The 14,647-nt window shown below is 39.8% G+C and overlaps 6 protein-coding genes across 8 annotated transcripts; 2 read left to right on the forward strand and 4 right to left on the reverse strand.

The window, feature by feature from the left end:
* Nucleotides 1-648: 648 nt before the first annotated feature.
* On the reverse strand, nucleotides 649-7,385 carry LOC111595687 (facilitated trehalose transporter Tret1-2 homolog). Of its 2 annotated transcripts, none has more exons than XM_030224770.1 (6): nucleotides 7,152-7,385; nucleotides 3,232-3,343; nucleotides 2,983-3,168; nucleotides 2,025-2,210; nucleotides 1,719-1,963; nucleotides 649-1,654 (listed from the first exon to the last, which is right to left on the reverse strand). In XM_030224770.1, exons 1-6 carry the CDS (start codon nucleotides 7,176-7,178, stop codon nucleotides 884-886), a joined length of 1,527 nt encoding a protein of 508 aa, XP_030080630.1. In that variant the 5' UTR covers nucleotides 7,179-7,385; the 3' UTR covers nucleotides 649-883. The 2 variants fall into 2 exon arrangements, with proteins under 2 accessions (XP_030080630.1, XP_030080629.1); XM_030224769.1 differs by lacking the exon at nucleotides 7,152-7,385 and adding an exon at nucleotides 3,737-4,012.
* A 430-nt stretch (nucleotides 7,386-7,815) lies between these two features.
* On the reverse strand, nucleotides 7,816-8,676 carry LOC111595680. The gene is made up of 3 exons (XM_023309518.2): nucleotides 8,347-8,676; nucleotides 8,086-8,290; nucleotides 7,816-8,028 (listed from the first exon to the last, which is right to left on the reverse strand). Exons 1-3 carry the CDS (start codon nucleotides 8,556-8,558, stop codon nucleotides 7,852-7,854), a joined length of 594 nt encoding a protein of 197 aa, XP_023165286.2. The 5' UTR covers nucleotides 8,559-8,676; the 3' UTR covers nucleotides 7,816-7,851.
* A 42-nt stretch (nucleotides 8,677-8,718) lies between these two features.
* On the reverse strand, nucleotides 8,719-9,872 carry LOC111595678 (mitogen-activated protein kinase kinase kinase 7-like). 2 transcript variants are annotated; one of them, XM_023309516.2, is made up of 6 exons: nucleotides 9,802-9,872; nucleotides 9,455-9,742; nucleotides 9,219-9,389; nucleotides 9,029-9,158; nucleotides 8,797-8,964; nucleotides 8,719-8,734 (listed from the first exon to the last, which is right to left on the reverse strand). In XM_023309516.2, the coding sequence occupies exons 1-5, from the start codon at nucleotides 9,838-9,840 to the stop codon at nucleotides 8,801-8,803; spliced, it is 792 nt and encodes a 263-aa protein (XP_023165284.2). In that variant the 5' UTR covers nucleotides 9,841-9,872; the 3' UTR covers nucleotides 8,719-8,734; nucleotides 8,797-8,800. The 2 variants fall into 2 exon arrangements, with proteins under 2 accessions (XP_023165284.2, XP_023165282.2); XM_023309514.2 differs by lacking the exon at nucleotides 8,719-8,734 and having other exon boundaries at nucleotides 8,778-8,964.
* A 231-nt stretch (nucleotides 9,873-10,103) lies between these two features.
* LOC111595677 (mitochondrial GTPase 1) lies at nucleotides 10,104-11,272 on the forward strand. The gene is made up of 2 exons (XM_023309513.2): nucleotides 10,104-10,386; nucleotides 10,446-11,272. Exons 1-2 carry the CDS (start codon nucleotides 10,188-10,190, stop codon nucleotides 11,210-11,212), a joined length of 966 nt encoding a protein of 321 aa, XP_023165281.2. The 5' UTR covers nucleotides 10,104-10,187; the 3' UTR covers nucleotides 11,213-11,272.
* On the reverse strand, nucleotides 11,214-12,134 carry LOC111595679 (chromobox protein homolog 1). Its single transcript, XM_023309517.2, has one exon. The coding sequence runs from the start codon at nucleotides 12,122-12,124 to the stop codon at nucleotides 11,291-11,293; it is 834 nt and encodes a 277-aa protein (XP_023165285.2). The 5' UTR covers nucleotides 12,125-12,134; the 3' UTR covers nucleotides 11,214-11,290.
* A 53-nt stretch (nucleotides 12,135-12,187) lies between these two features.
* LOC111595674 (protein vreteno) lies at nucleotides 12,188-14,632 on the forward strand. Its single transcript, XM_023309509.2, has 5 exons — nucleotides 12,188-12,559; nucleotides 12,632-13,048; nucleotides 13,108-13,927; nucleotides 13,990-14,174; nucleotides 14,232-14,632. The coding sequence occupies exons 1-5, from the start codon at nucleotides 12,279-12,281 to the stop codon at nucleotides 14,575-14,577; spliced, it is 2,049 nt and encodes a 682-aa protein (XP_023165277.2). The 5' UTR covers nucleotides 12,188-12,278; the 3' UTR covers nucleotides 14,578-14,632.
* The last annotated feature ends 15 nt before the right edge of the window (nucleotides 14,633-14,647 follow it).

Consider the following 14,647-nt stretch of genomic DNA (forward strand, 5'->3'; position numbering starts at 1 on the left):
TGTTACACCTGTGTGAACAAACAGACGCTCTGGCCAGGTAAAGGGGGCTCCCAAATAGTGTTTCCTGATTCAACAGGAACGAAAAAAGGTAATTAAATATTTGCATACGACAAAAAAGAAAATGTTGAAGCAATTGAAAACAACAACAAGAACAACGGCTGCAATTGACGCTACCTGGCATCGAATCAATTTGCGTCGGTGCGTCGATCTATCTATCTATCTATCAATTGAAGACCTTGCCAAACGAACGAAGGCCAAGTGCAAGGCCAGCGGGCATCGCTTTGCGATTGTAAACGGCGCCAATTGTGGGCGTGTCCAGCAAGGAAAAAACTCATCGGGTTTGTTATGACAGCCGCTGCTGATTAGCGGCTCCAGATTCAAAGGGGCGTTGCCGTTGCAGCAGGCGCCAAAAGCAGCCCATCAAAAGCGCGCGTTGGGTTATCGATTGGGGCCAATGCAGCCTAGCTGCATGTGCATTACAACACACTTGAGGTGCTTGATTAAAAATAATACATACATACACAGACACATCATATATATTTAAATATGTAAATAAATATAAGCACATGTCTTTACAGCCGCACACCTAAAACACACACATATATATTTATATATAAATATATTTATATAGAATAGAGTACATAAAAAGCTAAGCGAATCTCTTTGAGTTGACAACTACTGGCTGAGTACTTAGAAAATAATTGAACTACACTTCAGAAGAGAAACCATATGGATAAATGTTGTACATTTTGCGTGGCATACGGCGTATGCGCAATATGAGCCAGACCCGTCTCTTGGCATTGGCTGCCTATGTGCTAAGGAGTTGGCACACGGCGTATGCGTAATATGGCTTTTGCCCTCTAGATTCTCACAGAAATCGGTTTTAATGTCCGCTGAGCCAGGTTTGTATTTGACTGGAGCTTCTGCCCTTCGTTTCGACCACCGCTATGGCCACGTAAACTGTGGCCAACGCCATGCAGCTGGCAAAGAACCAGAAAGTTATGTCCGAGCCCCAATCCGTTATCATGATGCCGAAGCATTTGGTCACCACAAACACGCACAGCCAGTTGGCCATGACCGTGAGCGCCACAGCGGTGGCTCGGACATCGGGCATGAAGAGCTCGCCCATCATCAGCCATGGAATGGGTCCGTAGCCCACCGAAAAGGTAATGATGAACAGCACCATGCACAGCAACGGCAGCCAGCCGATATGCGAGACATCCTTGCCGCTCTCCTTCATGTCAAAGTAGGCGCCCAATATGGCCAGGCAAATGGTCATCACGGTGCTGCTGAAGAGCAGCAATATCTTGCGGCCAGCCCGTTCAATGAGTAGCGATGAGGTCAGCGTCATGATCACCTGCACCACGCCCACAATGATGGAGCAAATAGAGGCATCCAGACTGCTGCCAGCCGACTTGAATATGGACTCCGTATAGAATATGACCGCATTGATGCCCGAGAATTGCTGGAAGAACATCAGCAAAATGGAGATGATGAGTCCGTTGCGTGCGCCACGATTGGTGAACAGGTCCAAGAACGTGGCATCGGCGCCCGCCTGGTCCAAATCGTTTTGTATGACCTGAATGGCGCTGCGCGAGTCGCAATAGCGACCCCACAGCCACTTGAGGGACAATGCTGCATCCGCACGACGACCCTGCGAACAGAAGCCCAAATCAATTAGATCGCATGGACATGCAGCATGTGGAGCAAGAGCTCACCTTCTTCAGCAGATAGACAGGTGTCTCAGGCAGAAAGATCATGCCCACGAGCAGAGCAATCGGCACGAACAGGCACATAATGCTAAGCGTAACCCAAGAGACCATGGAGCCGACAATATAAATGAAGAGTATGCCCATGGTGAGCAGCAGCTGGAAGAGAGTGCCCAGCGTGCCGCGAATGCTAGTCTCAGCTATCTCTGAGATGTACATCGGCGCCACCACACAGAAGCTGCCCGTCGATATGCCTAAAGGAAGTCGAAAGTAACTTAAATAGAAATCAATCTTTAGATGAGTTAAAGAACTTACCAATTAGAAAGCGGCCAAAGTACAGCCAACCGGCTGAGTTGGCAAAGCTTATCGATAGCCAGGCCAAAATGAACGGGACATCCATCGCCATTGCCGTGTAACGTCTGCCAATTGCATCGGCTATATAGCCCGTGGGCAGGGCGCCCAAGAAGGCGCCAATGGCCAGTAGCGAACTAACCCAAGTCTCTGCAAGTAAACAACGTAAAAAACAATTATCATCATTCTACACGTGTAAGACTGTTTGCCCCGACTAATTGAGTGATCGATTGATGATCAATGAGCAGCCAAAGATGTGCTTTAATCAGCATTGGAAAGTCTAAATACTGAGAGAAGCTAGTCTATCCTATGTAGATACTTTTATACTATACTATTGTCATGGATTCGCTGTAAAACTGTTTGCACTGACTGACTGATTGAATGATTGAGGCTCTAGACTAAGAATTTACATTTTCATGTTTTCTGGAAGTAAACTATATCTGAGGGAAGCGACTGTCATTGATCTGCAGATCTGACGGTTTAGCCTGACTAAATGATTGACTTATTGATGACCACTGCTCAATCACTTAGACCCTTAATTTCCAACTGATGTCAGTGAACAATATGACTATTTGTTGAGAGACTTAATGCAAAATTGATTAAAAGGTTAAAGATAAGGTTTTTCATACAGAAAATTCAGAAAATGCAGAATAAGTGGTATGACCCAAAATGAAGTACTTCATTTAATTTTTTTAAAATTTATTTATCTTAAAAGCTCAAGAGTAAAGTTTATGATAAATAAATGTTTTGAGCAAGAGAGCGTAATCAAATGGAAATTAGTCTAGTCTTGTAGATTATAGAATTTATTTATTTTATCTATATTGTTTTTGTCTATGAGTATATAGATTTAGATTAAATTGCTATCGATTAAGAGATGATCAATGCACCGTAATAAGAAATAAGCGTTATAAAGAAAACTTACGTTGAGTGACAGTTAGCTGTAGTTGATCATCGTGTGGCATAGGTAAAGAAATAGGACTAGTGTCATTGCCAGTGGCATTGGTTGGGGTCACTAGCGTGCTATTAGTGACCACGGGAGCACTGATTTGAGGCAGCACGGGACTGGTCCAGGCCAAGGCTGTGCCCGCAGCTACGGCGCCCAGACAAACTGTAAAAATATAGAGCAAAGTTTTAAGATTATCATCATCAATACTCGATCCTATACTCTTACTGATGAGAGCTGCAATATATTGGCGGGTCTTTGAGGTCTTCACGACGCCATCCAGTGGATCGTAGAGCATTGGATTGTGTGACGTGACATCATTATCCTCTTGGCTAACAGTCTAAAGGAAAGAAATTGAAATCTCGTTAAGTATTTTCGTCTATTGACTGCTGAGGTGAATGTATTTTCGAATGCGCCAACACGTGCCGTGACACAAACTGAGCCAAAAAGATGAGGAGCTCAAGCATGGTGGGCAACCTTATCAAGCCAGTATGATGAAGAATGTAGAGTATCTATGGTAGCATATTATTTCTGAAAGCTCTCAAAAACTCCCGATTGCCGGGCAAAGAACAAATGGAGGTCAAAAAATCTAACGTAAAATTTTAATAAATACCTAAGAGAAAGTGTGTGTGAGTGTGAGTGTGTTTATTTTTAAAAAAGAAGGTGTGTGCATATGAATGCTATAGTATTTCTGGCATTAGAATCAGAATTAGAGACAAGATTTGGCCTTTACCTGCCACCAGCGCGCCATGGCGCCCACAACTTTATCCGAGTCCATTGTCAGGTTTTTCCGAAATCAAATATATCGTTATATAAACACAAAGACTAACCGAATACACTTCAAATTGTTATCTCTCTATATATTAGCTAAATATATATTCCCTTTTAATATTTGCTCATTAATTTCATTTAAAATAAAACATTTCTATAGCTATACGCAGAGAAATGTATTTTTCGCTAAATTTAGTCGAGTGTTTTGTTCCGCGCGGCCAACACAGTTGGAGACGACTGTTTCGGCGACTCTTCGAAAAGCGTATTTTCTTCTCGTTTCTTAAGATATTTGCGGGGCTTCTATTTTTGCTGCTACTCTAGAGATGCAATGGCCGAGGTATATACGCTCAATGAGCTCAGTTGTGACACATAAAAATAGAATCTATTTTGTATGAATGAAGAAGTTGATACCTTCGAGGCATTTGATTAGACATTAGACTTTTATTTTGATAATAATTTCATCTCTTTAGGTAATATACTATAAATAGACGTACTATAAATAGATATATATTCTCTTGAAATACATGTTATATTAGTTTTGAAAATATGTGAAATTTTTTCGAGAGTATTTCATATTTGTTGCAAGCCAAAAGTTAGTTTGCATTGTTTTGCCAGCAAAATACGCGCATTTAATTGCAGAAGATTTGAAATTTGACGTCAGACACAATAGAACAGTGCATCGCATATGTTCGATGTGTGTAAAAAGGTGCCAAATAATGAAAACGAGATACAAATTTTTAGATATAAAAAATAGAAAAGTAAAAGCAGCTAAGAATTTCACTCGGACATAAATTCGTGTCTAAAATAATAAATATTATGGTCGCAGCTGCGACTCAACACACACCAAACGATTTCATAATAAACATATTCTCATAGAAATGTTACGCATACGCCGCTTGGTCCAAGCAAACTAACGCTTCCTGCAATGTCTATAAAAAATTGCGTTGCTGTTGCTTTTGCCAAAAATGCATTCGACGACAACCAAATGCGTCAGGTAAAAGCATTTAGAAACATACAAAATAGATATACTTACAAGTTCATATACACACATAGATACATATGTATTAATAGTGGGAAATACGTATGCGCATGTATAATTAGAAATTGTTGTGATCAGATCCGCTTAACAGCAGAACAGAAAATGAAAAATAAAAAATAGTTTTATTAGCTATGCCAAAAATGTAAAGCAGAAATATTTATCGAGTTGTCAAAGATTTAATTAATTAATCAATACTTTTTTTTTGTATTTAAGTGTTAAATGGAAATCCTTTTAGGAATGCAAACGAGCACTTCAGTTGTTATCAAAATGGAATGTTTAATTAAAAAATATTTATAGTATGCAAACGTAATTGCATTTAATGGCGTCAATTGCAATTCAAATGCCAAATAAACCTGTCGCCATAATGACAACAACAGGTCGGGCCAGTAAGAGAAGGAGCGAGTGAGCGATAGTGTATGAGAGGGAGAGGATATGCAATTGCCGAGCAAAGACACAGACACACCCACCCACCACTAGGCAAAAGAGGCGCATCACATGCTAATTAGTTTTGCGATGTTTGCTTTGCTCTGTTTACATTTTGCCGATTCCCCTTTGCCGATGGCCCAATGTCAAGTGCAATCGTCGGCATCAGCATCGGCAGCGGCCGTGCTCTTGGCGCCGATGCGCCTCGTGTCATGCGCTGCGCACGAAGACGCAACGAAGGCTCGTCGTCGTCGTAAGCGCTCGTGCGCTCAGGAAGGGCTTGCTTGCAAATTTATGAGCGTTCGGTGGCTCTGGCGAATGTGCGATTAGAAATGTCGTAAAAAAATACGTTTCTATTTGCATTGGCGGGCACAGCGTCAATTAGAAATTCAGCTGCAGTTCTACCTGAAGGTGTGTACCAGATAATCGAACGCAAGTGTACAATCACTTAGAATTTGTCTAATAAAACAAAAGCAACTTTTTATTGCTAGATGAAATTTGAATCAATATGTGTAAGTGTGTCTGTAGGTAGGTGTATATAAGTAAGTGTGTGTGCATAAGTATTTGGGAATATAAATGTCTATGTGTGTGTGAATGTTTGTATGCGCTAGTAATTAGAGGCTGAAGACTAAGCTAGAGTATGCACTGTAAGTTATATTGTTGCCACGCCTAGAGTGGCAATTTCAATTGATCTTTGAACAATAAGCCACTCGTTTATGTTACCAAAAATTAATAAATTCAGTTGACAAATTCACAACGAGTACGAGTACAGCTTATACCAATTAGGACAGCTGGTAGAACAGTGCACAAAGCCAATATACTCTTTTCAGTTATAGATAGAGATATAAGTTTGTGAAATGCATTATTTATGGCAAATGCGTTGCCCACGATATGGACCTAAATGAACATGTAAATATTATTGTTCTTCGCAGATTACTCGACAGCTCGCACAAGCAAGATAATAATGTCCGGTCCGGGAAACATAAACAAGCAAGCGATAGGGTCCAGAGCGAAAGCTCTGCAGAGTATAAGCATATGAGTTGATAAAATAAACAATAATTTTTTATTGGCAAATGTTTGACAAGAGTTCCATACAAAATACAACAATGTTTCGTTCTTTTTACTGTTATCAGTGGAGGATAAATCGGCACATCTAAACTACGAATGACAAATGCGTGCGAATCAATCCACTTAGTCGTCATACTCAAAGGTCTAGAATCAGGCATAATCGAAAGTCAGTCAGTTCACACGTGAACTTAGGCATTCTGATTGTGCTTCTGTTCCTTAAGTGGTAGCATTTTGGGGAGTCATAAAAGTTGCTTAAGCAAGGGTCTGCGCAGCTACAACATACCCAACCTGTTGAATAAAATTATGTGCCAACACGTATTCAAAACTCGAGTGTTTTTTTATTGCTAGGTTAGTTATTTTATTGTAGGGTAGTTATTTGTTAGTACTTCTACGACTATGAGCTGAAAAAAACGTAAAGTTCTAATTCATTGCGCAATGATCGTGTAGTCAAGGTGAACTATAAGGTATTTCAATATGGGTTTGTATGACGTTGAATAATTTATGAAATCTAATAACTCAACGTTATAAACAACATTTTGAATTTTTCGGCACTAGATTAAGGAATCTCGATGCCGTGGTCAAGATAAGTTATCTAACCAAGTGGGAGCAGCTAATAGGTAGTAAATCAGCTTATAGCTTGTAGATTATTTATATTTTATGAAATATTATTTAATATGTAGTTCATACATCGAGTCAATTTATCAGAGCTAAGCATAGCATACTTTTGAGTAACCCAGACTTGAATTTAAAAACTAAAAACATTCTTTTTTTTACCTTATTTTGTATATTTAAAGACTTTAACACTGTATTTATTATAAACGCTTTTTGACTTTGCATAAACACATACCTTTTTAATATCGTCGGTCGCGACCATAGTGCATATATTACGTATACGAAGTAGTAGAAAAAATCAAGATTTTGTCATTTAAATTTGAGTTTTTTTTTTTGTAAAACCTTTGATAATTTTCTTATCAATTTGTTTAAGCAAATTTGTTGTTGTCCAGTTGAAACTTAATGGCAAACGTTTTAAGTAGCGATACGTGTGGATGGGTGCACTGAGCGCACAAACAAAACTGAAATTCTCAAAGGAAACGCGTTTCATAGCAGAGCTAAATGAAAATGCTGCCAAGACTGGCGCAAAGCGTCGATGGCGACGTTACTTCGTCAATTGATATATATCACGACGGCGACTGCGGCAGTAGCAGCAGTAGCAGTAGCAGCAAAAGCAGCAGCAGCAGTAGCAGCAGAGGTAGCAGCCGCCGCCGCCGCCGCCGCCGCCGCCTGAGTAGTAGTAGCAATAGCAGCAGCAGCAATAGCAGAAGCAGCAGCAGCATTAGTAGTAGCGGCAGCAGCAGTGGCAGCGACGTCAGCGTTATGATTGCGCTGTCGACTGCGACTTTGCAGCTTTGCTTTGCAACGTATGTAGGTATAAACCTTGGATCATTTGCAGATTGATCGCGCAGTAAAAACCCGGATGGATTGAGCTTTTAATCGAAAATCAATTGAGGTTCTTTGTGGCGTATGAGTGATTTAATCATGTATATCTATTAAATATCATTGTAATTCAATTCACCGCTTGACTCGTACATAAATATACTACTAGATTTTTCGGGTATATCGAACTGAAACTTTTCCAAAAGTCGGTTAAAGCCGCTCCTCAACGAGGCCGAGCTAACATCTTTGAGCTTCTCCAGCACATATTCAATAAGATCTTCCAGCAACATCTGTAAACGGGAAAGTATGATCCGAAATTTGAACACAAATTCAATTGTCTTACGTACCTTCATATGCTTTAGAGATACCCTATATCGACTGTGTATATTATGATTGTCAAAGAGCATATTTTGGAAGAATACCGGATCGTTCTGTTCGATTACGACGTTTAAGTACCGCATGAAGGCTAAGCTATGCCCATGCAAACGATGCATATCCAGCTTGCCGTCAATCCGAAAATTTTTAAATACTTTATAATTTTCCATAAGGTAGCTAGGGAATCGATATTATAATTCATATGTATTGAGTACGCGAGCTGTTCGACCTACTCAAAGTAAATTTCCTTTCCATAGCGACGCTCGAACGGCTTGATTAGCTTCCAAGCCTGCCTTAAAGCCAATCTTTCGTTCAGCGTAAAGCCACATTCATCATAAACGGGGCCCACTATTAATTCTGGCAATGCTTTCGGAAATATGGATGCCACATCAATGCTACTGGAGTCTTCTTCGCATAATTTTGATACAAGTGAAGTTTTACTCATTTTGCAATTTTATAAGTGTAATTGTATTTCAAATGTATTGTTTTATGAAAATATGAAAACTGTGGAAATATTATGTGCAAGACATAAATCAAACATATTTCAAAACTAATGTTATAAATTGACTTGTACAAAAACGGAGATGTGATTTTATTACAAAGCAATCGGTAAATTTTAGTCTTAAATCAAAATAGGTAAAATATAATCAGTATCAGATTTGATGGTTGTATTGAGCCCGTACCTTTTTACAAGCTCAGTTGTTCAACGACAATAGGGTATTTATTTAGCACATCAATAATATCAGTCATGGAGTAACGTTCATTTGGATCTGCACTCCAGCAGTTGGTCAATAATTGTTTTATTTCCTGCGGGCACGGAAATTTTATATCATCCAGGGAAGGCCTTTCGCCTAAAACGTAATAATTTAAATTTAATTATATTTGATATAAATGTTGCAGGAATTTTGTAAATACCGTTCAAAACTGCCTCATATATTTGTAAGTTATTTTTCCCATAGGGCTTTTTCTGTGATAACATTTCCCACAAAGTTATCGCAAAGCTATAAACGTCACATTTCTCGGTATACTCCTGATCGTTGAAAACCTATAATTCATATAATTATCAACATAATTCTTTATAAGTGGTCATAGCTGGAATAGGAACCTCTGGGGCCATATAGGCGGCAGTGCCAATGTTATTTGTCATCGATTCACTTAAAAATCTTGCGTACGTAAATTCGCAAATCTTCAAATGTCGATGCCTATCACATAACAGAATGTGGTACGGTTTAAGATCACGGTGAATCAGTCTCTTTTTATGCATGTATTCAATGCCCTATCAATAAAGATAATTGATTGATATTATTTTATTTGCAAGTGTATAAGTTCATTTATATATACCTTGGCGATCTGAAGAGCCCAATTTATGACATGAGCTATCTCATACTTCGGATTTTCGGAATATATCAATGCTTCTAGAGATCCTCCATCCACTAATTCCATTACCAGGTAGAGAGTGTTATTGCTGATTGCTGTACCATGCAAAAAGACGATATTCTCATGGTTTGCACGCGAAAGTTCTTTAACCTCGGTGGAGTTTTGTGGATAATAGTCAATCTTTTTCACAGCGACATCTTTTGTGTGCCATTTGGCTTTATACACTTTTCCGTTATTTCCTTCCCCAATAACCTAAAAATAAGTGTTTAAACCTTTAAACCTTAAACAAACATATTTTTATAAAAATATACTTCACCAAGGGTTAAGTCATCAACATTTATAGAATTCATTTTAAATTTCCCGACAAGAGTTAGTTTTGTTAGCTTTTTCAAGTGAATCACTTCTTTTGACAAAAACGATAAGAGCTGTCTTACTGTTCACCTTTGTGATGTTATACAATTATTTAAAAATAAGTCGAAGAATATTTCTTTAGTTTTTTCTTTTATAATTGGTCACCATATTAACTTGTATTAATCAAATGTCTTCTTAATTGTGTAAAAATAATTTTAATAACTGTAAGGTAATGGTTCGCAAAAGTGCAATGTACTTATCGATAACATATTGGCACATTTAATATCGATTGCTTAATGGGCAACTGTTACGCCACAAGCAAACAGCTGCTTTTAAGAACGTAAACATGTCGTTGGCGAATCCTTTTCGAACTGTATTTCGTCTGCCAAGTCGAAGCCAACGCATCAACTGGTTTCCCGGCCACATGACCAAGGGCATGCGACAAATACAACAAAAGCTACGCTCCGTCGATTGCATTGTTGAAATACACGATGCGCGCATTCCTATAGCCGGCAGAAATTCACAATTCTTTGAGACCATTACGGGTGAGCAAATCAAATTACTGTTCCTTGTACATTATTCGAATATGTATGTACTTCCATAGGCAACGGCGTGAAACCTCATATATTAGTACTGAATAAGATCGATCTATTGGGCGGCAAGCAACAACGTGGAATACTCAAGCAGCTTCGTACTCATCAGCCAGAACTGAAAAATATTCTCTTTACAAATTGCAAGGATCAGCGTAATACCGGTGTATTAGACATATTGCCATTGGCAACCAAGTTAGTGGGGGAGAGTAGTCGATTCAATAGAGCACAAAGTTCCGAGCACAATATAATGATAATTGGAGTGCCCAATGTCGGCAAGAGCAGCATCATCAATGTTCTACGAAATGTACATCTCAAAAAACGCAGCGCGGCACGCGTTGGCGCCGAGGCCGGTATTACGCGGTCCGTCGGTGAGCGCATCAAAATCCAGGAACAGCCACCGGTTTATATGATTGATACACCCGGCATACTGCAGCCCTCAATCACAGATGATGAAATGGGCATGAAACTGGCCTTAGTTGGCTGCCTGCCAGATCATATCGTTGGCGAGGACCTGATTGCCGACTATTTGCTGTATTGGCTAAACAAGCACAAGCGCTACGAGTATGTGAAAATGTTGGGTCTACACTCCGGTCCCAGCGACAACATAAGCGCCGTGCTGGCAGAATATGCTCAGCAACAGGCTATGTTTCATCGTGTCAAGCAATACAATGGTCAGGTGGAAGTGATGACAAATTTATTGGCTGCTGCGCGCAAATTTATTAGTTTCTTTCGCACTGGACAGCTGGGAGCTATTAATTTAGACGAAGAATCTAATTAGTTAATTGAAATTGTGTTTTAATTTTCATAATATAATTATAAAAGTACGTTAATTTCTAGTCAAGTAAATCTTTCTCTATCAATTGTCTACCATTGGGACATCAATAGCAATGTTACCCACGCCCGGTACGGGTATGGAATAGGAAACACCAACATTGTCCATTTCAGAATCTGCAGCATCTTCCTGCTGTACGGGTACATCAAGTGACACTTGTTTTGGTGCTACCGACGGCAGCTGCTCGGAATCAACACTGCATACGGATGGCTCGACTGCATCCGTAGGAGCACTGCTGACAGCATAGCCCGTTTGCGCCGCTGTTGCACGTAACTCTTCGGGCACGCCCTGCATACGCTTATTGATGTAGCCAGTGTAAGGAGCCATCTTCTGATAGTATTCAATGAGCATTTCCGGATTTTTCTCGGTTACTTGGCTGCTTGACACTAAGTCGAACTCGTCACAAAATTGCCATCTAACAAGGTATTTGATTTCACCCGTTACGTCCGTTGCACCCATAATCTCTGCCAGTTCCAAGCCACGCTCATAGCCCCGCGGCTTTTGGATTTCCTCACATTTTGGTTTCTTTTCGCCGCGTTTCTTAGATTTGGCTCGGGACTCTTCGAACTTTTGTATGAGAGCAGGGCAATCGCAGTTTTCCTCCGGCTCCCAGGTATTGTCGCCGGATGGATAGCCACGCCACTTAATAAAATATTCTACTTTGCCATCAGATGTGATTCGTTTGTCCACGATGCGTTCAACAACAAAATTGGGTTCGTTTTTTACCATTGCAAACAAATTTATGTTTTTGTTTGTTTTCGTTTGGCGTTTAAGTGTATGTGTTGAGTTCTCTTGTGATGTGAAACAATATATCGATGAATCGCATAATACGATTATTCGATTGCTCAGTTTTTTCATGTTTGTTGTTCAATTGGCCTCGATGTTAATTTATGCACAGTACTGTTAAGCGGAAATTGTATCGATATTTTAAGTCAGTGAGGATATTTAATTTTTATTGCGCGTACAAGTTTTGGAACTGCGTATTTCCTTTTGCTTATTGATATAATAAATAATGGCTGACATTAAAGACGATTGGTCAGATTGGAATCCCATAGCTCAGCACTATTTTGAAGAGACTTCAAACAAATATGAAAAGGTCATGGAAGCGCCAGCAAAAGATAATGATAACCTCGCTCGGCTCACAAAACAATTACAATATCCATATTTGGTTATCAAAAAGAAAAATCAATTTATAACGGAGAATTTGTTGAGAAATTATTTTGGCGACATTATCTATGAAATTGAATATCGCTCAGTACCACGCGAGTTTCACGTTTATTTTCATAATATTGGGTATAGATTATGAAAAGCATACATTTTTTTATTTTCGAGCTTGAAGTGACTTATTTTCTATCTCAAATTTAGATCTCTTGAGGCAGCCTGGACTAAGATTCATCAGTTTCCAAATATTGTGCATTGCGTTGATGGCCGTGGACAACAAAGTAACTCATTTAACACCGCCCTGCTGAAAGAGAGCGAAGTAAAAACTGTGGCTCAGCTGCCGCCATCTTCATGTGAGCCAAATTCTGTGAACTTAGAATCTCGCACGATTCAACTATCGGCGAACAAGAAAAAACATCCGGAATTCTTTAAGTCACCCATTGTTATCAAATCTGACTATAGTAATAAAAGCTCTCAGTTGGCCGCCAACGATGAGAACTTTCGCTATTTGAATGTTAAATATGAGTTTATGCTGGAGCGACATGGAGCCTATAACTTGGAAGAGACCATTGAAAAGGGTCAAGCTGTGCTACACTTTCGATCCGGTCGTTCAATAGTTACGTAGGTATAATGCATGTAGAACAACTACTTATCTTTTGATACATTTTCATTCTATGTAGCCCCAAAAACCAGCTTGAAGCTAAGCCAACCCATTTTGAGCTTCAGCTGGAGAAGCTGGCAAAGAAGTGCTTTTCATGCAAATGCTACACGGACAACAGTTGCAAATTCTGTCAGATGCCCTTCTGTAATACTATCTGCTTCGACGCGCTGGCCGCTGTGCACAAGGAGAGCTGTAACAAGGGCAGCCCGCCCGTAATTGACGATACCATTATTTCCAAATTTACAAAGCTAAAATTGCCACCCTCTGGTTCCAACGTTAAAATCTCTGCCTTTGAGCAAAGCAATGTTTTATACGTGCGCTCAGCAGAAATTGTAGCTGAGATTGCCTACTATAAAGTGCTGTCAGATGTGATGTTCCGCGGTAAAGTGGCACCCAAACTGATGCGGTTGCCACATTGTGGTCAAATAGTGATCCACAAATCTAGTATACAGACTGTGCGGGCTATGGTGCTGAATGTCGACAATCCGCAGGCCATTTATGTGGTGTGTGTCGATTATGGCAATATAGAGGTTACAGCGCTTGACACACTATACGAGTGCAGTGACTATTTGGCGGGTTTGCCGCGCTATGTTGTGCCTGTTCTGCTTCGCGGCGTGCCCAGGCGCTTCATGTCTCCCAATCTGCGCAGCATGCTATATGAGCTAGACCACACGTATACATTTGTGCTGAAGTACTCGGAGCGTGAATTTGACCCTGACAAGGGCATGCAGCGCGTCATTCTTATTGAAAGTGAACTTAATCGCAGCTTAAATCGATTGATTAAGACAATTGTAACTCCAGTGGAGCCCTCGATCTCAGAAATTGGCTGTAAAGAAGACGTAAGACAAGAAAACATGAAATGAACTGTTGATTCCATTGTTGATCTATTTTTTAATTTCAGTTTCTGCAGCATGTGCATTTGCCTACAGGCAAGAATATCGAACTGGTTGTCATGGACAACACGTTCATTAAATTTGGTGTCATTCACTGCACAATTCTGGATTACGCATACGAAATAACTGAAATGCAGCGTGATATGCAGTTCTATGGCGATTCCATAGCCAAATGTGAATTCTTTGCAGCGTCGTACGTCAAATTTTGTTGCTGAAGTATTTATTTGAACTAAAATTACTTTATTTTCAGTAAGAATGACCTTTGTATTGCCAAATACCAAGACAAATGGTGCCGAGGGGTGTGCATGGAACTAGTGGGCGATGGTCATCCAAGCATCTTGTTTATTGACTACGGCAACATTGCAGCAATCCATGTGAACGACATACGTCCATATCCGCCACAATTCACATTTCCTATCTTAACTACTGAATATGATCTGCTGGATATGCCCGTTGATATAACCGAGGAGCAATTGACACGTCTTGAAAAACATTTGGCTATTGGAGCCATTATCAACTGCGATGAGGTTATTTACAATGAAGTCGATAATAACTACTCACTGCGCCTAGACGCTGTTCAAAAGCTTACGATGTAATAATTATGCCAAGATCTATATCTATATATACATATACCATCTTGTCTTAACCAAAGATGTAGAACAAAAA

Source organism: Drosophila hydei, unplaced genomic scaffold, assembly GCF_003285905.1.
Source record: "Drosophila hydei strain 15085-1641.00,03,60 unplaced genomic scaffold, DhydRS2 tig00008119-arrow-pilon, whole genome shotgun sequence".
NCBI classification, from domain to species: Eukaryota; Metazoa; Arthropoda; class Insecta; order Diptera; family Drosophilidae; genus Drosophila; species Drosophila hydei.